Source organism: Gorilla gorilla, chromosome 2 (genome assembly GCF_029281585.2).
Source record: "Gorilla gorilla gorilla isolate KB3781 chromosome 2, NHGRI_mGorGor1-v2.1_pri, whole genome shotgun sequence".
Taxonomy (NCBI): domain Eukaryota; kingdom Metazoa; phylum Chordata; class Mammalia; order Primates; family Hominidae; genus Gorilla; species Gorilla gorilla.
The window spans coordinates 140,610,591-140,633,561 of NC_086017.1; the positions used below are offsets into that span (position 1 = coordinate 140,610,591).

Here is a 22,971-nt window from a genome sequence, read left to right on the forward strand (position 1 = left end):
CGTTGGAAATGCAGCATCTTTTGATGATCCACAGATGGGCTGGGTCAGAAGCAACTTAATACTGTTATCAACATAATGGTATTAACAGGTGGGGCCTTTAAGAGGTGATTGGGTCATGAGGTGTCTGCTCTTATGAATCCATTAATTCATTTATGGATTAATGGATTAATGGGCTAAGGATTAATTGGTTATCATGGAAGAGGGTTCGTTATCATGAATAGGATCAGCTAGAAAAGCCAGTTTGGCTCCCTCTCGTGCACCCCCTCACCCTGAGATGCCTTCCACTGTGTTAGGATGCAGCACGAGGCCCACCCTAGAGGCCAACCAGTCAAGCCTTCAGATGACTGTGGCCCAGGCCAACATCCTGACTGCAACCTCATGAGGACTTTCAGCCTCCAGGACTGTGAGCCAAAAAAAACCCCTCTTTTCTTTATAAATTACCCAGCATCAGGTCTTCTGTGACAGCAAGAGAAGCCAGGCTAAGAAGTAAGACCGTGTCTTATTTACAGTGTATCCCCATCTCCCACTTTTATACTGAACAAAGCCCAGGCCGTAGGAAGACAGGCAGTAATTGTTTGCTGAAGGAATAAATGATCCTATGAATTAGGTATGAGGTACTACCTAATTCACAATAAGGAATCAGGCTCAGAGATGTGAAAGGTTTTCCCAATGCCACACAGCAGGTAAGCAGTACAGCTGCATTTCTAACCCAAGTCTAGTTCTTATTCTTAGACACTATGCTGCTGGCAGAAGAGGGTGTGTTAGACCCATGAAATTAGGATTTGGGCTATAATAACAGCAAGGACTGACCCTGAAGTTTCCGGGCCAACCAACCCAATGGACACTTGTGAGATTACAATAATAATACAAATGGAAATCATGTTTGAGTGCTCACTACGTGCCCAATAGCGTCCTAGGCACCTTATATAAATGAATGCATTTAGACATCATAGCGACCCCAGGAGGTAGGAACAATGGTTGTCTCCATTTTATAGATGAGAAAACTGAGACCCAAATGGTACAGCTAGGAAGTAGCAGAGCTATGTTTAAACCCAACTTATCTGACCTCTTATCCCAAGGAAATGTCACAGAGAGAGAAGGAGTTGGTAGTACCCTTATCACTTACTATCGCTATATGTTTGGATAAATGTTGGCCTCACTGAGCTTCTATTTCCACATTTGTAAAAGGGGGATCCTCCTTTTCCTCCCACCCTCACAATCGTCATCCTCACAATAGCCCTGTGAGTACCTGCTTGCTACATGGAACCCTCAGCAAACTTGTATCAATGAACAAATGAATGAACAATGGGTATTTTACAAATACTCCATAAGATGGACTGCCAGGATGATCCCTTTTGGGGTGATTTTAAGGTATGTCCACAAATTCTTCTGCTTCCCTCCTTTCTAAGATGGAGTCTTCTTTCCTTCTTGAGCATGGGCAGTACTCAGGGACTCACTTCTGACAAAGAGAATGTGGTGGAAGTGATAGTGTGAAACTTCTGAAACTGAGGCCTTCAGAAGCTAGGTCTGAAAGGGCAGCCTCTGTCTTGCTCTCTTTTTTGGACCCTTCACTCTGGGGGATGCCAGCAGACATACTGTGAGGACACTTAAGCAGCCCTATGGAGAGGTCCATGTGGGGAGGAACTGAGGCCTCCTGCCAATAGCCACATGGGTGAGCCAGCTTGGAAGCAGATCCTTTTGCCCCAGTCAAGCCTTCAGATGACTGTGGCCCAGGCCAACATCCTGACTGCAACCTCATGAGAGACTCTGAGCCAGAGTGACCCAGCAAAGCTACTCCCCGATTTCTGACTCTAGAAACTGTGTGTGATCATAAATATTTGTTGCTTTCAGTCATTTGGGGGTGTTTGTTATGCAGCAATAGATAACTAGACAACTAATACACCTCCCTCTCAAGACTTCCGTTTGCTCCTCTGTGAAATGGTGTGAACTATCCCTATCCAGCCTAACCCAAGGGAATAAAATAATGATGCATCCCTAAACCCTTGGTGTCTTCATCTGGCAAATGGGGTTGCTCACCCTGGTGGTCCTGTTAGTTGCCTGGGAGGCATTTGGCTGGGCACTCTGCTCCTCGTGGATCATGTGTAAGACCTTGGCCTCTGAAGGCGTGATGCTGGGCTTGTTCTCCAGCCACCTCTTTACATCACCAAAGGACTCTAGCTCCTGCCGCAGCTTCGACCTCTGGCTCAGCCAGGTCTTCCTGTCCTCTGGCTGCTCTTGGATATCTCTAGCTTCCAGAGCTTTGAAGCTGGGGATGGGCTTTGGGGGAGCCTGAGGTTGGGATGCAGGATTAATGGGTGTCTGATCCTCCTTGCGAGGCACCATGATGATTCGCCGGCGGGTCTGAGGCAGGCGGAAGTCCTTCTGCTGGAACTGCTTGAAGCAGTGGGCAATGACCAGTTCAGGATCAAAGACGGGAGCATTTTCATTGATGGGAGTCTTAGACGGGCAGAGTCCTTGGGGTAAGAGACTTAAAAGATGAGTTTCTTTCTGGAAGAGGACTGAAAGGAGCCAGGAAGGAAAAACGCTTTTGCTCCAGGCTGGGCATCAGGGCCCTGGATCCCAGGTCAGGCTTTATCATTGTCTTGCTGTAATGGTAAGGATAATTTCATCTAATGTTACCGGGTACTCCCAACAGCAGGCAGCAAGCTAAGGGCTCTATATGCTTTCTCTTATTTCATCTTCTCCATACCCAGCCCCCAACACCTCCCACTGGCAATCAGAATGAACTTTTAAAGATGCCAGTCTGATCTTGTGTGATCATCTGAGGCAGCACAGTATTAAGAGCAGAGGCTTTGGGGCCAGAACGTTCTTCGGTCTGAGTCCTGGCCCTGCCACCTACTGGCTGCATGATGTTGAGCAAACCACCTAACTTCTCTGTCTCAACCTCTTCATTGGTAAAATGGGCATAATGATGGTAACCTATTTTATCGGATGGGAGTGATGTTAAAATCAGTCAATTTATTAGAGTTGCTTTGTACACAATATATCTGCTATTATTGGTATATACTCACCATGCACTCATTTTAAAGCCCTTCCATGACTTTTGATAACCCTTAAAATGAAGTCCCGGGCCCCTGTTCTGTCAACCTGTCCCCCTAATCCCTTGCTTCTCTTCCCTTACTATGTCCTGGATGCCTGGGCTTCTCTCTGTTTGCTGAGTGGTCCAAGCCTCATCCTGACTAGGGGTTGGCACTTGCTCCTCCCTCTAGCAGGAGTGCTCCCTCCCTATCCACACCCTGGGCACTCTTCCTTATCCTCCAGGTCCCATCTTTGCATCACAACCTGCACTTTCCTTCAGACCACTTATCACGACTGGGTACAACAAGGGCTGAAAACTGGTGGCCCTCATGCTGAATGAGGGCTGAGGTCTTGTTTTGTTTGACACCTTGCTTGATATTTTTCAATCTGAGCTACTTTGGGCTGAGGCATTGCCCTCTCCAGCTTGCCACAGGCTCCCCCATTCCTTATTGTCTCACAGGCAGCTCATTTTCTTTATTAAGTCCTCGGTTTGGGCAGCAATTTGCCTTTGAGACCCCCGGTGCAATTATTTGGTTCATGTTTATTTTTTCTAGTAGACTATGAGCTCCATGAAGACTGTAACCCTATCTCTCTTGTTCCTGACTGGAGCCCTGACACCTCCACAGTGTCTACATATAATGGGAACTCAGTAAATATTTGGTGAGTGAAAAATGGACAGACCTATGATGCTGGTACTATGATTATGCCCATTTTGCAGATAAGGACATTGAGGCCTAGAGAGGCCCAAGGTCACTCAGTTGATTAGTAGCAGAGCTGAGACATGAACTTCAGTTTGTCTGGCCCGAGAGCTCGGCTCTTAGCTGTTACTTGATATTACCCAGGGCTGTCACCCAATCCTGCTGAGTCTCAAGTATTTTACTTCTGAAATGGTATAAACTCTGCTCTATCTACCTCTTGAAGTTGTTATGAAGATCAAATGAGATAACAGTTTGAAAGTGTTCTAAAAAATCAGAAGGGGCCAGGCATGGTAGCTTATGCCTGTAATCCAAGCACTTTGGGAGGCTGAGGTGGGAGGATTGCTTGAGCCCAGGAGTTCAAGATCAGCCTGGGCAAAATAGTGAGACCTCATCTATACAAAAAAATTTAAAAACTAGCCAGGCATGGTGGTGCACGCCTGTAGTCGCAGCTCCTCAGGAGGCTGAGGTGGGAGGATCACTTGAGCCTGGGAGGTCAAGGCTACAGTGAGCTGAGATTACCCGCATTGTAATCCAGCCTGGGCAACAGAGACCCCTTTTCAAAAAAATAAAAAAAAATCAGAAGGGATATAACGATCTTATTGGAAATACTGTCACTGTCATTTTCCTCCTAAAACCCAAACTCCCTTGCTTAAAACCTGACCATGGCTCCCAACTGCCTCTAGAGTAAAGTTCAAGCTCCTTAACCTGGCCCCACCTGGTCCTCTCACCCCTACCAGCCTCTCTGATTTCTCTGGCTCCTTCTGCCTTCCCTTACGTTTGTATCCAAACAGATCTGCCCCACCAACACACACAAGCCATGCTGTTTCCTCCCCATGACATGCTCTTCTCCCTCCCTGCTTCAGTTCTTGATCCCTGACTCACCCTCTGAGACTCAGCTCAGGCATCCCGGCCCCTTGAAGCTCTCCCACTCCCCCTCTCATGGGCCCTCTGGGTCCCATAGCCCCCACACTTAGTCCCATCATAAGCATTTACCATATTTTTCTGAAATGAAGATACTTCCTGCAACTTTCTTTCCCAACAGCCTGTGAGTTTCCCAGTGACCAGGACTGTGTCTTAGTTCCCCTGTGTCCTCGGTGCCCAGCCTGGCCCAAAGTGGACATTCAGTACATTTGTTAAGTCTCTTTACAAGGCCCATGTGTTCCTTTCATAGTCAGCAAATAATAAAAGTAAACATCATGGTATGGTTTGCATCTGTGTCCTTGCCCAAATCTCATGTTAAATTATAATCCCCATTGTTGGAGGAGGGGTCTAGTGGGAGGTGATTGGATCATGGGAGAGGACTTCCCCCTTGCTGTTCTCATGAGAGCGAGTGCTCACAAGATCTGGTTGTTCAAAAACATAGCACCTCCCCCTGCTCTCTCTTCCTCCTTCTTGGGTTATGTAAGATGTGCCTGTCTTTGCCTTCTGCCATGATTGTAAGTTTCCTGAGGCCTCCCCAGCCATGTTTCCTGTACAGCCTGAGGAACTGTGAGTCAATTAAACCTCATCTCTTTATAAATTACCTAGTCTCAGGTAGTTCTTTATAGCAATGCTAGAACAGATATTACACATCAATAGGGATGGAAGCGAACACTTCTAAACAACACATGTATCATTACTTTGACCACAAGAAAGTTCATTCCCAGCAGGGGATGACTGAGAATGTAGTCATTCATCAAATCAGTATTTATTGAGAATCCCCCAGGGCTTGGTGCTGAACCAGGTGCAGATTAAACTAGGCTGGGCACCTACCATGGTTCACCTGTTCCCAGTCCACCCAATGGAACAAGGTGGGGCACCCAGAGGGTAACAAGATGTTCTCAGTTGGGGGAGAAATGCTGACTGTGGGACTTGGGAGGGCATCAAGGAAGAGGTGTCTTTGATGTGGACCTTCAAGAATGGTCTGGCTTCATGGGGTGGAGGGGCAGGGATGGGGAAAGGTCAGGAGTGGGATCTGGGGATTTTAGGGTCACCAGACAGTTCCACATGTTGGAAGCCCACTGTGTGTAAAGGAGGAGGTTAGTGGGAAATAAGGTTGGCGTCATCTCAAATGCCAGGCTAAGAAATTGAAACTTTACCCTGCAGGCCACGGGAACACAAAACCTGCTCCCCACAGGTCTTGCTGCTCCCATTTGGGTCTTCCCTAGACCCCCAATCCATGTTCTGCCCTCAGCCAGGAGAGCCTTACAAATGTAAATTCACAGTCTGTCCCTTCCCCATTTGAAACCATTCAATGGATTCTTAGTGCTCTTTGAATAAATACCCGCCTCCTTCTGTGGCCTACAAAGCTGCCTTCACTGGCCCTGCTCCCCACTCTTCCCTTGTCACCTCCCAGCCCCCGCCCCCTCACTCATGTGGTCCCAGCTGCTGTCCTCCTTTCTGTTGTCTGAGGTGCCTTGTTCCTTCCTGGCTCTGGGTTTTCAGTTTTTGCATTTGCTGTGCCCTCTGAAGAGCACTGCATTCCCCAGGGCTTCCCCTGGCCGAGTCATTCTCCTCACAGTTCTAAACCTGCACCAGCCCCTGACCCCACTTTCCAAGGGTGCCTGCTCACCACACCCTCCTCAGGAAGCTTCATTCTAGTGCTCTTTGGAGTCCTGTGTCCATTGACAGAAAGGGAAATGGGCTCTTATAATAAAAGAGGCTGTCATTGTGTAGTTATGGGTAGAGACTATGTGACAATGTTCCTAGGAAATTGGCAAGGAAAGCTCTCAGACGCCAACTAGTTCAATCACCTGCCCAGGTCAGGGACACTCTCCTCAATGCCACTGGCAGACTTTGCCTCTGTTTATACATCTCCAGTGACGTGGAGCTTTCTACTTAACACGGTGGACACTAAACTCTGACTGCTAGAAAATATTTCCTTATATTGACCCAGAATTTGTTTCCCTGGACTTTCTACCCTTTGGTTCTAGTCCTCCCCATGGATGTCCCAGAAAACACACTTGTTCTCTCTTTTCTCAGACAGCCTATAGGTGTCTGGAAACAATTCTACTCTTTCTTGAAATTCTCCCTGCTCTTGGCTTGATTCAATCCTTGCTATGTCCAATTCTACCTCTCCGGCTATTGTTTTTGGGCCCCTCTTTTCTGATTACTCCTTAAAGGTTGTTGCTTCCAGGCTTATACCCAGGGTCTCTTCTCTTTTCAAATAATCCCTTCCATTCTCATGTTTCTATGACCTTCTGTATGCTGGGGACATCCATACCAATATTTTTGACTTGGAATTAGCTCCAAGTTTATACCTCCAGTTGTTCCTAAAACATCTCCACTTGAATGGCTTACAGGGTTTTTTTTTTTTGTTTTTTTTTTTGAGACGGACTCTTGCTCTGCTGCCCAGGCTAAAGTGCAGTGGCACGATCTCGGCTCTCTGCAAGCTCTGCCTCCCGGGTTCACGCCATTCTCCTGCCTCAGCCTCCCAAGTAGCTAGGACTACAGGCGTCCGCCACCACGCCCGGCTAATTTTTTGTATTTTTAGTAGAGATGGGGTTTCACTGTGTTAGCCAGGATGGTCTCGATCTCCTGACCTGGTGATCCGCCCACCTCAGCCTCCCAAAGTGCTGGGATTACAGGCGTGAGCCACGGCGCCCGGCCGGGGATCTTTTTTTATAATTTATTTTTAATTGAGACAGGGTCTTGCTCTGTTCCCCAAGCTGGAGTACAGTGGCTCAATCATAGCTCACTGCAGCCTTGAACTCCTAGGCTCAAATGATCCTCCCAGCTCAGCCTCCTGAGTAGCTGGGACTACAGGTGCATGCCATTAAGCCTGGCTAACTTTTTTTTTTTTTTGAGATGGAGTCTTGCTCTGTCACCCAGGCTGGAGTGCAATGGCATGATCTCGGCTCACTGCAAGCTCCACCTCCCTGGTTCATGCCATTCTCCTGCCTCAGCCTCCTGAGTAGCTGGGACTACAGGCGCCTGCCACCATGCCCGGCTAATTTTTTGTATTTTTAGTAGAGACGGGGTTTCATTGTGTTAGCCAGGATGGTCTTGATCTCCTGACCTCGTGATCCACCCACCTCAGCCTCCTAAAGTGCTGGGATTACAGGCGTGAGCCACCCCACCAGGCCCGGCTAACTTTAAAAAACAATTTTGTAGAGATGGGATCTCACTATGTTGCCCAGGCTATTCTCAAACTCCTGGGCTCAAGCAATCCTCCTGCCTCAGCTTCCCATAGTGCTGGGATTACAGGCGTGAGATACTGTGCCCAGCCACTGACAAGGATCTTAAACTCAACCAACCAAGACTGGATTTGTCTTTGTGCCCCTTCCCCCACTAACTGGGCCCTCTGAGTACGTTCTCTATCTCTGTGGAAGACATCTCCATCTACCAGGTCCCCCAGCTGCCAACTTGAGAACCATCTTTATTTGCCTCTTCTGTGTTTCCTGACCAACCAGCCCCCAAGTCCCTGTAGTTCCCTCTAGCCTGGGCCTTCTCCCTCACCTCCCAGCATCTTTAGCTTGGGCATTTGACCAGAGCCCTGACCTGTGTGCCTGGGAAAGGTGGCCAGCCTCTCCAGCTCTCCCTGTTTCTCCACTGGGCATTAATGTGTTCAGTGCTGGAGAAGCGGCATGGAGAAGACCTTCAGTCTCCAAGCTTTATAGCACCAGCTCTCATCTCCCCACACCAACATTCTGAGTCTGCCAACTCAGTCTCAGGTCTTTTCTGACTGCTCCCAATCCAGTCCTGCCACTCCCAGTGGCCTCTCCATCTCCTGGCTTGCAGGATCTTTTATGATCTTGTCCCTTCTGACCTCTCTCACCTCATTTCCAGAGACACCAGACCTCTTGGGTCATGCTGTTTCCTTGCCCGAAATGCTTTTCCTTCCCCTTTTGGCTTGGAGAACTCCTTTTTATCCTTTAAGCTCCAGTGTAAAGATCTTTTCCAAAAGCTTGGAACTGTTCCTCCCCATCCCATACCCTCAGCACACCTTTTACTCCTGGGTGTCATCCCTGGGCCCGGCATTCACCCCTTCTTATTCTGTAATTATCCATTTATCTCTGTCCTTTACCCGTGAAGCTGCATTGCTTTGCCAAGAACTTGGTCCCCAGCACATTACTGCCAAAACCTTGAAGACTGACGTCTTCTCCATGCCTCTCCTCCAGTACTGAATACATTAATGTCCTGCAGAGAAACAGAGCGAGCTGGAGGGCTCCCGTCACATGGGTCGGGCCTCTGGTTCCTCCAACTAGGCTCAGATGGAAATCTCAGAAATGTACATGACCTGCCCCCGACTCCATGGCAACCCTTCACCCAGAGGGGGTCGGCACAATATCTATGGCTGAGTTTTTGCCCTCACCCCACTTTCACGCGTCCTTAGGGCGCTGAGCGCTCCCTGCAGACGCTTCTTCCCGGGGCTTACCGAGCAGCGACAAGAACAGACTGTGGTACGCTTCATAGTCGTCGTCCATGGTCGTGGTGCTGGGAGGGGGTGCTGAAGGGCGTGTGTGAATGTGTGTCGATGTGGGCTTGCTTGCGTAGGGGTACCGGGGTATCAGATAAACCGTAACTCCATGTCGTGCGAAAGGCGCTCAGCTCAGACTGCAGAAGCAACCTGTTGCCGTGGCTACGGGCGCCCCGCGCCAATTGGCTGAGCGCTGCCACGTGTTAAGAGCGAGCCCGCCCTGCCGAGCGCCTGCTGGCCCCACCTCATTTTCGTCCAATTCTGGGAGGGGCAGCGAGCAAATCCACGCCGCGCCCAGTTCTGGGCTTGGTGAAAGGCGGGATTTCTTTGTTCGGCCCAGCGGTCCCTGAATCCAGTGTAGAAAGTCTCCGGTTTTCCCGTGAAATGTGGGATCTTCCGCAGGTCTCCATATCTCTAGGCCTCAGTTTTCTCATCGGAAAAATAGGCCCTGCCTCCTCCAGAGGGTTAGGAAGAACCAAAGTGAGCTGTGGCCAGATAGAGGTGTTGGGTATGTTCTGCCCCCCTTATGGCAGGGTGCCATGGTTTGGAGTTACAGAACCTGAGGACCAGAGAATAATAATAAACCCTTGAAATGTGCATCAACTGATAAGCAAAATGAGGTATATCCATAGGATGGCCATAAGAAGGAATGAAGTACATGCTACAATATGGACAAACCTGCAAAACAGTATGCTAAGCAAGAAGCTAGACACAAAAGGCCACGTGCTGTATGATTCCATTTATGTGAAATGTTCAGCATAAACAAACCCACAGGCACGGAAAGTAGATGAATGGTTGCTAGGGGATGGGGTAATTGGAAGTGACTGCTAACAGGTGGGGAGATTCTTTTTGGAGTGGAAAAAAGAAATGGAAACTTCTGGAATTAGTGATGATGGCTGCACACTGTACATGTACTAAAACCACTGAACTGTACACTTTAAAATGGTTAAATGGCGGCTTTTAGCTCAATTTTTAAAGTTAAAGAGAAACACCTGAGCCCTTATTCCTTTGCTGAGACAAGCTATCTTTGTGACGCTTGCAAACTGAGATGGTTGCCATGGGCCACATTCACACAGCACTCTTGCAAGCCAGGTACCATTTTAGCACATGTCTGAACTTCATAATTACCATCATTGTGTGAGGTAGACACCACTATCCCATTTTTAAAAGACAAGTTAACAGGTACAGAGGTCAGGCAACCTCACCTGCAAGAAACAGGAAAAGCCAGGCCTAGAGCCTGAGCAACCTGGCTGTGTCCTGAGCTCCCCTGGTGCAGAGCTCACCTCCTGCATTCACACGGGCCCACACTCCCCATGGAGATGCTGGGGGAAGGTATGTGACCACCAGCCCTGCCACAAAGCCACAGCTGATGCCCTGAGCTTGGTGAGCTCGCCCCACCCTCCAGGCCCAGCTGGGCCCAAGGTTTCAGAGGCCCCTCTCTACCTTTAGCTGCCATATTTGGGTGTCTTGTCCCTATTCCTTACCGCTTTTGTTCCCTTCCATTATTAGGTGCCCTTCTTTCTCTCTGTGAGGGTCTGTACAGAACTTGTTTATCTTTGTGCCCCTCCCCACCACAGGGCTTTACACTTTGTGAATGCTACTTGGATGTTTGTTAAATGAAAATGTGATGGTAAACTATAAAGTGGATGTTTGCCTTGGGGAGAGGGAGGTGTGGCCAGTTTTCCTGTTCTCTGGTAAAAATCCATCCTTCTAAAAACTGACACTTACTCACTAAAGTGGAAACAACCAACTACCTCTGCATCACACTGCAGCCTGATTCGGTTCACACTGCCCTACAATAAAGGCAATTTCCTGAACAACTGATTTATTTTTCATTTATTCAATCAATTTAATTTTCAAATTATACCTTAAAATGGTAGTTGGTAATTAAGACATAGTAACTAGTTTTTTCCCTTGGTTTCTTTCTAATAGTAAATGCTTTGGTATTTGAACTGTAACAATACTTTTAATAAAAATGGCGTTAAGACTTATTTTTTTTAAGACAGGGTCTTGCTGTGTCATCCAGGCTGAAGTGCAGTGGTGTGATCATAGCTCACTGCAGCCTCAATCTCCTGGGCTCAAGGGATCCTCCCACCTCAGCCTTCTGAGTAGCTGGGACCACAAGTGTATGTCACCATGCCCAATTAATTTTTAAAATTTTTTGTAGAGACGGGGTCTCATTATGTTGCCCAGTCTGGTTTTGAACTCCTGGGCTCAAGCAATCCTCCTGCCTCAGCCTCCCAAAGTGCTAGGATTACAGGTGTAAGCCACTGTGCCTGGCCAAATGGTATAAACTCCAAATGGAAGATGAGAAATGAGTTTTCACAAAGGGACCAAGGTAAAAGAGTGAGTGAGCTGAAATGGAGCAGCAGGCCCATATTCACATTAGGTTATCAAATGGATACTGAGGTGGAATCTACAATTCCTAAGAGCTAGTGTGGAGCTGTCAACAATACACAATGCCAGAGGAATCTTATTTGTCTTTGGGGTCAGCTTTTATTTTTATTTTTTAAATATATATTTTTTGAGACAGGGTCTCTCTCTGTCATCCAGACTGGAGTGCAGTGGCATGATCATGGCTCACTGAAGCCTTGACCTCCTGGGCCCTCGTGAGCTCAAATGATCCTCCTGCCTCAGCCTTCCGAGATTACAGGCATGCACCACCACGCCTGGCCAATACAAATATTTAGTGGGCCCCTAGCTTTAGCAAGGCTGATAGAAATTTGCTTTGTATTATTGATAGTTTAGAACTATTTTTCATCTTCTGATTATATTTCATCATTGGAAAAGCCATATTTTTTTGGATTGTTGTCAAATAATAATTTATTTAAAAAAAATCTCAAAACATGTTCAAACACATTCAGTAGCAAAGATCCACCATTGGCACACACATTAAGAAAGCACACACACTAGGCTTCTAGTTGGGCTAATTAAAATCTATATGGCTGGAAAGGTGGTTGGTTGTACTTAATTAAGCTTTTTTGAAGTGCAAAGCTATGCATAACAGATGAGCTTGAAAGCTGCAGAGTTTAAGACAGACTTAATTTTTCATGATTTTCCCAAAGCCAGTCATGATATTTATTTAATTTGTGGTCTTCAGGGTGCACCTGGAAGAAACATAACATACAGAGGCAGAGACCTTAATGTAACTTAGTCAGAAATACATTTTTTAAAATTGGCTTTTTAAATGTTTGCTGGGGGACAGTACATTACGATACCATACCTAAAAGTTATAACCTTTAACCTCCTGGGATTCATGAATATTTTAAGTTATACCTTATATTAAGGTAATCCCACACAGTTTACAAGGTACTGTCCAAATTACTACTCAACCATGACTTGGAGTGTGGGGTGGCGATGACATGAGTCAAGTATTAATACCTCACTTTCCAGAAGGAGGTTCTAGACCCTGAGAGGTTAAATGGATTCTCAGGTCACAATGGATTGCTCTGATGAAGCTGGGATAGGACCATGGTCCTTCAGTTCAGGCTTGGCCAGACCTACTGGCTGAATGCATTAGGGTGAGTCTCAAGCTGAGTGGGCAGCGTACCAGGCCACCCACCAGCTGCCAGGATACCACCAGCATGCCACGGGCTGGGCATATTCAACAGGGCTGAAGCAGGACCCAGTCACCACAAAAGTAGTCTGAGACCACTAAGAGAAACCCAATATGCATACATTGCAGGCCCAAACCTTCCTGCTTTCCTGTAGTGGTGTACTTTTGACAGGAGGAAAACCACATCAGGCTTAGAGATAGCACACAAATAGGGAATGACAGGAACAGGGCCAGAGGTGACAAACCACTGGAGATGAGTCAAGAGGCCACGCCTCTGGACTGGTCTTTGTGGACTTGGGAATGCCTACTGATCAAAAACCCCAAAACCCGCATGCCACCTGCTTCCCCGCAGCCAGGAACACAATTGTTTGTGACTGTAATAGCATTTGTATCCAATAAATAGTCTTAACCATAATGGTGGACTTATTTTGCCTCAGAGACCAAATGTGCTGAATTATGGATGTGAGTGAGTCTCACCTGCTTCCACTCATTGACACAAAAAATTCGGTAAGAGTCGTTGCCATATTTACCAATCCCATGAAGCTCAATTGGATACTTCCACTGCTTTGTCAGGTATTCATCTGAAGAATACAACATCCCACATTATCAGGTCAGCTTCTAAAGACACCCTCCCAAAATGTGTGGTGATGGGGCAGGATGGAGAGAACAGCAGAAAGGGACAGGAAAGGCTCTTTCCCAGCAACCCCAGTTGTGATTACTCTTCCTTCTGAATTCCTGCAGCACCCATATCATTTGCCAATTCCTAACCACGCTTTTGTGCTGTGCTAACGAGACAGAGGTCACGTCCTTGAGGTCAAGAACTGGGCTTTCTGCTTCACTGACTTCTTCCCCTAATTCTGCCCACATGCCTGACCCAGTGCTGGGCAAAGATTTATTGTTTAGGTCAGTGGGAGACTGTGGTTTGGGGAAAGTGGACTTTTTTAAATGCCTTGGGTGCTTGAGCTGAAAAACCTCCATTAATATAGTATCTGAGAACATTAAAGTTTAAGGTGTGGCTCTCTTAAATAAGCACAATGTATTATGTTTTTCCTTTGGGTATATAGGAAAATACCTGAGAACTTGACAATGGTTTTTGCCCGAAGATCGTAGAGACCAAGAGGTTTAAGAAGTTCTGACACATCTCTCCAGTCTGCGGTTCTTGCTACCTCAGCTGAAGGATACTTCTCCAGAAACTTCCAAAGCACAGGTATTGCCATTTTACCTGGGAAGTAAAAGTAACTGAATGATTACAAGACTCCAGGTGGGCTGATTTCACGTTCAAGTAGTTTCTCATATAGAAATCTCATCCAGAGGGGTTTTTTTTTTTTAAAAGAAAACAAAAAACAAAAAAACACTGGCGAGAAGCCATTATCTGAACCAGCAACCACTTTCAGAATCAAATGCCAAAACTGCTAATATATTGGGCTAATAGTCCAAATTATGCTGAAAACTGGCCTTGCATGATTAGCTTTTAAATGATCAGATCAGCAGATGAGAGTAGAAGCATATAGAACACAAGGTACATTCAGTGAAAAAGATACTTTTAAACACACATGAAAGAGGGTGGAGAAATGTTAACTGATTTTCACTGATGATCAAAATGAATTTGGAAGTATAAAATAAATAAAATCTACCCCTTTATTCTAAAAGGTCTGTTGGATGTCATCCAGTCTAATTTCCTCATAGGTGAAGAGTTTAAGGGTGAAGGGGGAATGCCTTATCCCAGGTGACACACTCAAAATGGACTCTGAACCCAGGCCTCAATTCAGTGCTTTCTCCTTACCACACTGTCTCTACTAAGACAAAGATGATAATAATCCCCAAACCTGAGGTCCGATTGAGAAATATAGTAGCGATGAGAAGCTTCCATGGATCATGAAAAAGTGTTTCTTGAACGAGATTAAAAGGTGACCGAGGAGGTGTCCATTTCTTAAAGGCTTTACGTCGTGGGGGGCTAAGAGCTAAACAAACATACTGCATCAGAATTGAAAACCCAAAATAGAATTAGAATTTGCTGTTCTGATTGGGAAAGGGATACCTTCTTTGTTATATTTGCTGGAAAAATACAGGCTTGTTTTCCTTCTTTCTATCTGTGTTCGTGGGATGGTATCTTCTGAAAAGGAAAAGTGAACACTTTATGGAGTCTATGGTTTAGCTTAAAGCAATATACAGGGATGCAAATAATAATATCAACACTATTACAAAGCATGCCGGGCACTATTCTAAGCCCTTTACATAAATACCCAATGAATCCAACTAATGACCCATGAACTTGGTACTATTTTTATCTCCACTTTACAGATAAGGACATTGAGGCACAGAGAAGCTAAGTAACTTGCTCAAGATCACACAGATACTAAGTGTCCCAGCTAAAATTCAAATCCAGACAGTCTGGCTCCTGAGTCTTCACCTTTAACCACTCTGTGACACTAGTTCTTTATGACTTACGTTCAGAGTTTATAGTATTGAAAAATTAAAGGCAGTATGGAATATTTTAAATTACGATGCATTTGTATAATGTGGTCATTAAAGTATTTTTTAGACTATTGTGAATATTTTCCTATTAACTTCTAAATGAAAAAGCAAGAGTCTACATATGATCCCAATTTTATAAAAAAGGGGAAACATATATAAATAACAATACAGAAGTTAAGAATGAAATAAGCCAAAATGATATAATGGTTGTTGCCAAGTGCTAATTTTTCTTTCCTTCTTTACTTTTCTGTATTTTCCAAAATTTCTGCAGTGAACACTTACTTTTACGCTTACCAAAAAAAGGGATACAGACAAAACAGAATCTGCAGAAAAACCTACGATTTGAACCCTAGAACACCTGAGACAACTACCTATTGAGAACCTCTATCTACTGGGAACCAGTGTTATCAGACTTCTCAAATTTCTAAAATCACATGTAATACTCCTTAACCATATCCTCGCAATTTGAATATCAGTTAATAATACCTTGCATTTGTATAGCATCTTTTTCACTTCTCATTTTACAATATTTTTGATGTGAAAAACAGGACTAGTCAGGATGGTTACCTCTATTTTACAGATGAAGAAACTGAAGCTTCTAAATTAAGCAATCATCCCAAAATGATACTGGGATTGACTATAAACTGGAACAAGTATCCAGGTCTCCAGATAATTAGACTACTGTTTTTTCGCTATTTTAGTTTGAGTAGGTAAAGCCCAGTAGAGAGTTAAAAAAAAAAAAGAACAAAGGAAACTGCTCTGACTGCTCTGATTTGACAACTTTTTCTGTGGGCTCCTATGAATAATTACTAGTCTCCTTTATGCCAGGTTTACTTGGCAATTTCTAGCTAAGCCAATGGGTGTCTTCACTATTTCATGGACACCTAGTACTAAGAGTACTTCATCTCATGTTGAGAACTAGACTCTTACCACAAAAAAAAGTTTTTAATATTTGCCCATTTTGCTAGCAATAAATCTACATAAACCTCAAAGCTTTCTTCAAGAAGCTCAGTGTCTAGGACACAGACTTGAAGAATTCTTATGCAGTTCCTAGGTATATATGGCCATCTTGTGTTAAAGGCAGAGAAACTCCAGGCACAGAAAAGACATAAAATCATGGGTAGAACTGGGAACAAGAATCAAACCTAATCTCCTGCTTCACAAATTTCTCCAGGCTGTTTCCCCACAGGAGTTTAAGTAAAATTATTATTCTTTAAAGGAGTTATTCATTATACCATAATGGCATAATGAATAACTAATACAGGGCTGCTCAAAAGGTCTCCCTTTTATCTCTTATTCACTGAGGTATTATAAAGACAAAACTGCTAAGTTCTGAATTCTGTATTAAGAGCATATTACAAATAATAGATGAACTATGTGATTATACTTTTGAATTATTTAGAGCTCTAAAGCATTTTAGAGAAGCATTACATTAAAATAGAAGATAAAAATGACTATGATATATACAAAATTAAATTGGAAGTCACACTTAGTAGTAAGTATCAGGAGGGGTGTGAAGACACCAACTATTCTCCACTCATTTATGTATATAAGAAGCCTTCCCTAAATTTTTCACAAGTGAAGGCTTTTAATTTTCCTTCAAGTTTTAAGATTACTGGCTGGAAAGAGGATGGGAAGAAGGGAAAGCACTGCTGAGGAGAGTCCCAGCTGCTGCACCAGGGAGAGACGATGGCAGCTGTTAATAGTAATACTCTCCTTTGCCATGGCATCACGACAGCAGTCAGCCGATTTTCTCTCTGCCATAGGAAACTGCTTGAATATCAGTTTAAGATAAAGTATTAGGATCAACTGGTATCTCATATTTGGCCCTATTTCTTGGCTCTATTTTCACATCTTAACCATGTATGGGCACGAATACAAGATGCAGCATTATAAATTTCTCATCACATAATGTTTAATAGTGCTTGAAAGCACTGGATACCTTGAAATATTTTCTCACCAGTGAAGTCTTTCCTGGTTGGTGAGCAGTTGTTGTCCATTTCAGAGCCACGTTTTAAAATGTCAGTATGCAAATGTTCTTTCCTTTCCACAACTTCTACTTCTGTTCCGATTTCTTCAGGTTCTAAAAAGGTATCCTCATACTTCTCGTTGTGTTCTGAGTCTTTGGCTGAACAAAATTTGTTTATGATGCCAGAAGTTTTTTGTTCAGAACAAAAATTTGATCCTGAACTCAATGATCTTTCTTTTTTTTTTACAAGGCTGTTTTTTTCACTGGTCACACTGAGGGTCTCACCACATTCTCCAGCATCAGAAATGCAGACAGTTCTATCAAGCTGACTTTTTTGTGCAACAGGTTCACTTTCAGCATCTGCTTTATTACACACAGATTCTCTTTTGCTATCACTTTGAACAAAACCTGAACAGTTCTTCCTACATCCTTTTTTAGTTTTCTTAATTGGGATTCCTTTCAAAATAGTCACCTTTCCTTTGGGCTTTCTAACCTTTCTGAAGTTAACATCATCAACACCCTCATCTTCTTTCAAAAGCAAATGAGTGGAAGTAAAGTTAGAGAGTCCTCTGCTCTCCCGCAACTCTGAACTACTACTTGGCGGCATAAACACATCCTTTTTGCACTTGCTTCGGGTCCTGAGGTTCCAGTTTGAATTGTTACTTTGGTTTTGTAGATGGGATGTCAGGGCTGCCATGCTGTAGTCTTTATATCTTGACTTGAGACCCCTTTTAGAAAGTACAGTAAAATCAAAATCTTCTGGCTTAAGAGAAGTCTCTCCATTTTTGTGAAGATAATTAGCAAGTGAACTTTTGGATCTGAACTTCAGTCCTTGTGGGCTAGAAAATGATATTAAAGGAAACTTACTGCTAGTAAATAGAAGGGACTTTTAAAAGAACTGGACCACATTTCAGATTTCTAATTAATTTCCAAATGTTGCCATGGGCATCTGTCATTTAAAAATGAAAAAGAGTGATAAATGGCACTTTTAAATGGTTTCCTCTATGACAATATAAATTTATAAATATAACTAAAATGCAACCTATCCATTAACCATTCACAGTAGGAGGGACAAAATGTATGTAATTTTCCCCAAATCACTTGATGTAATTAATAGCAACATTGAAAGAATAGAATCTGCAATGGTTTTATGGTAAAAATATAAAGAAGCTAAGATTCCTGCTATGCTCCCACTACCTGCCCAGACAAAATCATTTGGCTGTACTATCTTTACCATCTTATATGCTTACCTGATAAAGTACACGTCAAATCTTCCTGCTGTCTTCCCAAATAACCTTTGCTTCACAACTCTTTCCCATCCACATGGGACAGACTTACGGCATTCTGTTCCTGCAGTAGCACCAAACTGAGCAGAAGCGATGGGTTCTTGTAGCAAGGGATTACATTCACTGCTTCTTTTTATCATCATTTGTTCCTCATCTTCTCCCACTCTTTCCAATTCCATAGCAACATCTTCTTTGCTGGAAAAACAAAGTCTAAGTGATTAACTTATTTAAAATTTATCTTCCACTGCCTACTCAGTTTTAATCCATGACAATGCAGGAACCACATAGATTATCCATATTAAAATGAGGGAGATTAAAGTCAGTATGGACCAGTCTTGTGCTATGGGAGTATTTTCCTGTCTTCCAAAAGCTTCCCATATCCTCTAGCACAGGTTAAAAAGTGTTGGAAATCTCTGCACAACAAAAAAGTCAAGCTAGAAACTTTTCGGATTAATCACTGAGTAGGGCTATTATAAAGATTTCTGGGGGCACTTCCCATAAATTTGAGAATATGAACCAATAGCTGAGCTCTTAAGCACCAGAAAATGCTTAAATAAATCAGTGAGTTACACTGTCTTCTCTGCAAATAAATGAGGTAAAAGTTTTACATAATGTAAAATTTCTGGGAGAGAGTGTGTATCACTTTCATCAGATGTAATCCTCCAGAAGGTAAATAATTTGATACAGAATTTTTGAATCTTCTTTATTCTTGATCCTCATGGTAACCTTGTAGGTACAATAAGGTTTACTCTCAATTTATTGATAAAATTGAGTGACAGGTTAAATTACTTGCAGAACAGACACGAGAACCCAAGTCTACCAAATCTTGGTCTAAAACTTCTCCCCCATACTATTATTGAAAAAAGCTGGCAAGGCAAGGTGGCTCATGCCTGTAATGCTAGCACTTTGGGAGGAGGAAGTGGGAAGATCACCTGATCCCAAGAGTTTGAGACCAGCCTGGAGAGCACAGTGAGATCCTCGTCTTTACAAAAAATGAAAAAAAAAAAAAACCAAAAAAACAAAAAAAAACAAGCAACCGGGCGTGGTGGAGCATACCTGTGGTCCCAGCTACTAAGGAGGCCGGGGTAGGAGGACTGCTTGAGTCCGGCAGGTCAAGGCTTCAGGGAGCTATGATTGTGCCACTGCACTCCAGCCTGGGTGACAGAGCGAGACCTCATCTCAAAAAAAAAAAACCACTAAACTAAAACTTCATTAAAGTTCCAATGTGTCTTCTATGATGAAAACATACTTTTAAAATTAAAAAAAGAAAAATTTCAGTAAAGTATATCCTAATCACTAAACCACAGACTGTAAAAGGTGGATGGGTCTAGAGAGATCATTTAACCCAAGTTCTTTTCTACAAATAGGGAAACTGCAAGAACTAGAATTAGAATCAAGGTTTTCTGATGTAATTTGGGGTAAAATAATTTTGAGGAGCTGGATGGATCTTATGAAATGATATTGTTTACAATTTTAGAGATAAAAATACTGAAGCCTGGTGGAATCAGCACAAACTCTTAAGAGACTGGGGCTCAAATTCCAGCTCTACCAGCTGTAAGTTTAGCAGCAAGGTGATGCCTCTTTCAAAGTAGTTATTAGGATTAAATTTTGAAAAAAGTAGGTAAATCTTAACCTCCTATCACACACGTACTCTAATGACTTCCTAGGATCCTCCAACCCCAAGAGGACCTCTTTCACAAAACCTCCCGGCTCACCCCCAGTCTCCCTAGTCATCTTAGATGAGGAAGTCGGGCGCACCCCAGGGCTGATCGCACAGGAAGAGCACCTGGGCTCCAGACCCTAGTAACTAAACCCGTGGGCTTCGAGGTTTCTGCCGACCCTCTGTCAAAGGTTAGAAAGGCCCACACACTGTCCACTCTCCCGATACCATTTTACAGGTGGTGAAACTGAGGCCCACAGGGGACAGTAACTTACCGGAGGTCATTCGGCGGGTCTGGGACTAGGCGCTCACTAGAGGTGACGGTGGGGGCAGCTCCGCGGTCCCCCAGACACAGACTCTCCAGCCCAGTCGTGCCCATCGAGCAGGGTCCGGCTGCAGCAACGAGCCCAGCGCCGCGACGCCCAGGGTGTGGGGCGGAGTAAGATGTGAAACCTCTTCAGCTCACGGCACCGGGCTGCAACCGAGGTCTGAATGTTGCGAAAGCGCCCCAGACGCCGCCGCTGCTTTCCGGCCGCCCCCTCGGCTACAGCCGCCATTTCCACGCTCCACCAATCAAATCCATTCTCGAGGAAGACGCACCGCCCCCACACGCCCCGACCAATCGCTCGCGCTCTGGTTGCGCTGGCGCCTTAGGGGCTCCAGTTCCACCATTGCTTTTGCTGCTTTTCTCGCTTTCCCTTTCGGACATGCGCGCTCGGAGCAAGGCGCCCTCGCACTTAGCTTACCGCGCATGTACGTTGCCAGGGGTAACGCAGGTAGCCAAAGTGGCTTGTGGAGTGGCGACCGTTAGTGAGGCGGTTGCTGAGACAGACGCTGAGGCGGGTAGGAGGAGCCCGAGCCGTAAGGGAAGCCGTGATGAGGGCCGTGTTGACGTGGAGAGATAAAGCCGAGCACTGGTGAGGAGCGGGGCGGTCCGCGAAGAGCGGGAGGTCGAGTCCTCGCGGGGACTGCGCGAGCCGCTGCAGCGTGTTTGAGGGGGGCAGCGGGCTTGCTGCCTGGGCCGAGGGCACTGAACCCCGGCCTGGGAGACTGCAGGGTCGCCCTCCCGCCCCTTGGCGGTTGGAGAAACTCCTGAGGGTTGGAGAGCGGCAAAGGGAGGTGCCGCGCCTGAGGTGGTGGCGGGTGGAGGCGGCTCTTCCCTCACGGTCTGGCCTTGTCGCTGCCTTGGATTCATCTCACACCCACGAGACAGCACGAAGCTGCTCAAGCTTCACAGTTCTTGCCACATCCACGTAGTACCCATACTCTTGTTTTCTTGACGTTTTTCTCTAAATTGTCTCATTTATTTTAATTATGATTTCACATTTTACAAGGTAACTTTATTACTCCATTTATGAAAACCAGTGTCACTTGCTCTAAGTGTTAAGATAAAATCAGCGTCGCTTGCTCTAAGTGTAAAAGCAAAACTTAAAGTAGGGAGAAACAAAACTGAACAAGCTGTGGCTAGCTATTGTTGCTAGGGAGCCTTTAAACCTGAGATCTCGTTTCTCTAAAACTGGAGATTGGCAGGTATGATCAGAGAGGTGCTCAAAATGAGCACCAAACACAAGCTCTCCTAATTGGGAAGTCTGAAAAAGAACTGAAGGGGAATGACTTTGTCACCTTTTGATTCAGTTATTTAATGTCCTATTCCATTGTTATCGCCTAAATCTATAACATAGCAGTCTGTTTTGTCATATTCTTACTTATGGAATAGGTCTTGGCCTGACTTTGAAAATCATTCAGCATTGTTGTGAAGCCTCTGTTCTGGCCACTGGAGCAGGTTACTTGTCTTTGGTTCTGTCCCTTCTGAGATCTTTCTCTGTGTAAAGCATGCCGTCTCTCCTCATCTCACACGGAAATCCTGAACATCCTTCAAGGCTCACGTTGGAGACGGGTCCTCTCTTTTGTGTTCGGCACTAGTGGTAGCTGACACTATGTGCCAGGTGCTGGCTAAGCACTTCATATCCTTTATCTCGTTGTCTCTTCACCACTCTCTAAGGTAGGTACTATAATTTCCTCTATTTTATGTATGAGGAAACTGAAGCCCAGAGAGGGTGGATAATTTGCCAGCGTCACACAGTGAGGGGTGGAGCCGGCTTTCAAGCTCAGGTCTTCCTCACTCCAACGTCAACGCTCTCAGCCACTACATTAATTTTTCCTTATGTTACAGACGTGGCAAACTCAAATGTCCGCAGGAGACAGGCAGGTAACATAAATGGGAGATGTTTATTTGCATCTTCAACACTAGGAATTGTATGTTTTCCCTAGGAATAGTCTTGTATTCTGTACCCCATTTTTCTTGAAACAGGCGTATCAGTGAATCTTTCATTTGTACTTTTAATAGAGATTTGAGTTTTAAAAAATCATTTTAGTTTTAACTTTATTATAAACGTACCTATAGCACAAGCTGATGATAGCTGGCAACTGAACATTTGGCTTCAATGTCAGAGTAATAGAGTGTGGCAAACTGCAGAGCTCATGCTCGGCCTAAAAGGGGCAGCTGCTGCTCAGCTCCTGCCAATTACCACCATGCAGGAATTTGGCCTAGTGTGCTCAGCTCTTCCTGTTTTTACCAGAAGCTAGGAATCTGGGTTTTTATGTGAAATGGCCTAATTTTTAAATGTTTGCATCCACTCTGAAAAAAAACAAAACACCGTGTGGGCCAAATAAAACATTTGCTGGCCAAATGCAGCCTGATTTGCTCTGTTTTCAACCCCTGGCACAGAATTTTGTTCATTTCTCTCTTGTGGTACTTCCAGAGTCTGTTGAGCATAAGAGTTAATTTTTTAAATCTGTTTAATTCAGAAGTCTAATAAACCCGTTAAAGGCAATGGCTGTGTCTTACTCGTTTCCAAATTATTCTAGAGACAGGTCAGTGGTTGTTGTT

At 44.7% G+C, this 22,971-nt stretch overlaps 3 protein-coding genes across 28 annotated transcripts in view; 1 reads left to right on the forward strand and 2 right to left on the reverse strand.

The window, feature by feature from the left end:
• Positions 1 to 11,795, reverse strand: part of EFCAB12 (EF-hand calcium binding domain 12) — a 29,879-nt gene extending 18,084 nt beyond the window's left edge. For all 3 annotated transcript variants that reach the window (XR_010132922.1, XM_019023600.3, XM_004036282.4), the window contains exons 1-2: positions 9,094 to 11,795; positions 2,038 to 2,474 (exon numbers count right to left, since the gene is read on the reverse strand). Coding sequence is in view for 2 of the 3 variants with exons in the window: in XM_019023600.3 (XP_018879145.1) it covers positions 2,038 to 2,474; positions 9,094 to 9,142 (486 nt within the window). In the remaining variant the exon portion in view is untranslated. The remainder of the gene's footprint in view (positions 1 to 2,037; positions 2,475 to 9,093) is intronic.
• A 135-nt stretch (positions 11,796 to 11,930) lies between these two features.
• MBD4 (methyl-CpG binding domain 4, DNA glycosylase) lies at positions 11,931 to 20,677 on the reverse strand. 5 transcript variants are annotated; one of them, XM_055381545.2, is made up of 9 exons: positions 20,357 to 20,469; positions 19,478 to 19,575; positions 18,386 to 18,616; positions 17,109 to 17,974; positions 14,730 to 14,804; positions 14,518 to 14,652; positions 13,764 to 13,913; positions 13,169 to 13,272; positions 11,931 to 12,242 (listed from the first exon to the last, which is right to left on the reverse strand). In XM_055381545.2, the coding sequence occupies exons 3-9, from the start codon at positions 18,598 to 18,600 to the stop codon at positions 12,165 to 12,167; spliced, it is 1,623 nt and encodes a 540-aa protein (XP_055237520.2). In that variant the 5' UTR covers positions 18,601 to 18,616; positions 19,478 to 19,575; positions 20,357 to 20,469; the 3' UTR covers positions 11,931 to 12,164. The 5 variants fall into 5 exon arrangements, with proteins under 5 accessions (XP_055237520.2, XP_004036336.2, XP_004036337.2 ...); XM_004036288.5 differs by lacking the exon at positions 19,478 to 19,575 and having other exon boundaries at positions 17,127 to 17,974; positions 20,357 to 20,677; XM_004036289.5 differs by lacking the exon at positions 19,478 to 19,575 and having other exon boundaries at positions 20,357 to 20,661.
• A 15-nt stretch (positions 20,678 to 20,692) lies between these two features.
• Positions 20,693 to 22,971, forward strand: part of LOC101133243 (intraflagellar transport protein 122 homolog) — a 79,921-nt gene continuing 77,642 nt past the window's right edge. For 14 of the 20 annotated variants that reach the window (XR_010132919.1, XR_010132918.1, XR_010132921.1 and 11 more), the window contains exon 1: positions 20,752 to 20,998. Coding sequence is in view for 16 of the 20 variants with exons in the window: in XM_063704151.1 (XP_063560221.1) it covers positions 20,958 to 20,998 (41 nt within the window). In the remaining 4 variants the exon portion in view is untranslated. Of the gene's footprint in view, positions 20,999 to 22,971 lie in introns of all 20 variants that reach the window. The other 6 variants (XM_063704159.1, XM_063704153.1, XM_063704143.1 and 3 more) reach the window with 4 other exon arrangements.

Coding starts and splice junctions, on each gene's coding strand:
- MBD4 (XM_004036289.5), bottom strand. CDS start 20,460: ATGGGCACGACTGGGCTGGAGAGTCTGTGTCTGGGGGACCGCGGAGCT. Junction 17,975..18,385: donor TTTGACGTGTACTTTATCAG/GTAAGCATATAA, acceptor ATCATTTTCTAG/CCCACAAGGACTGAAGTTCA. Junction 13,273..13,763: donor AACCATTGTCAAGTTCTCAG/GTATTTTCCTAT, acceptor TGTATTCTTCAG/ATGAATACCTGACAAAGCAG.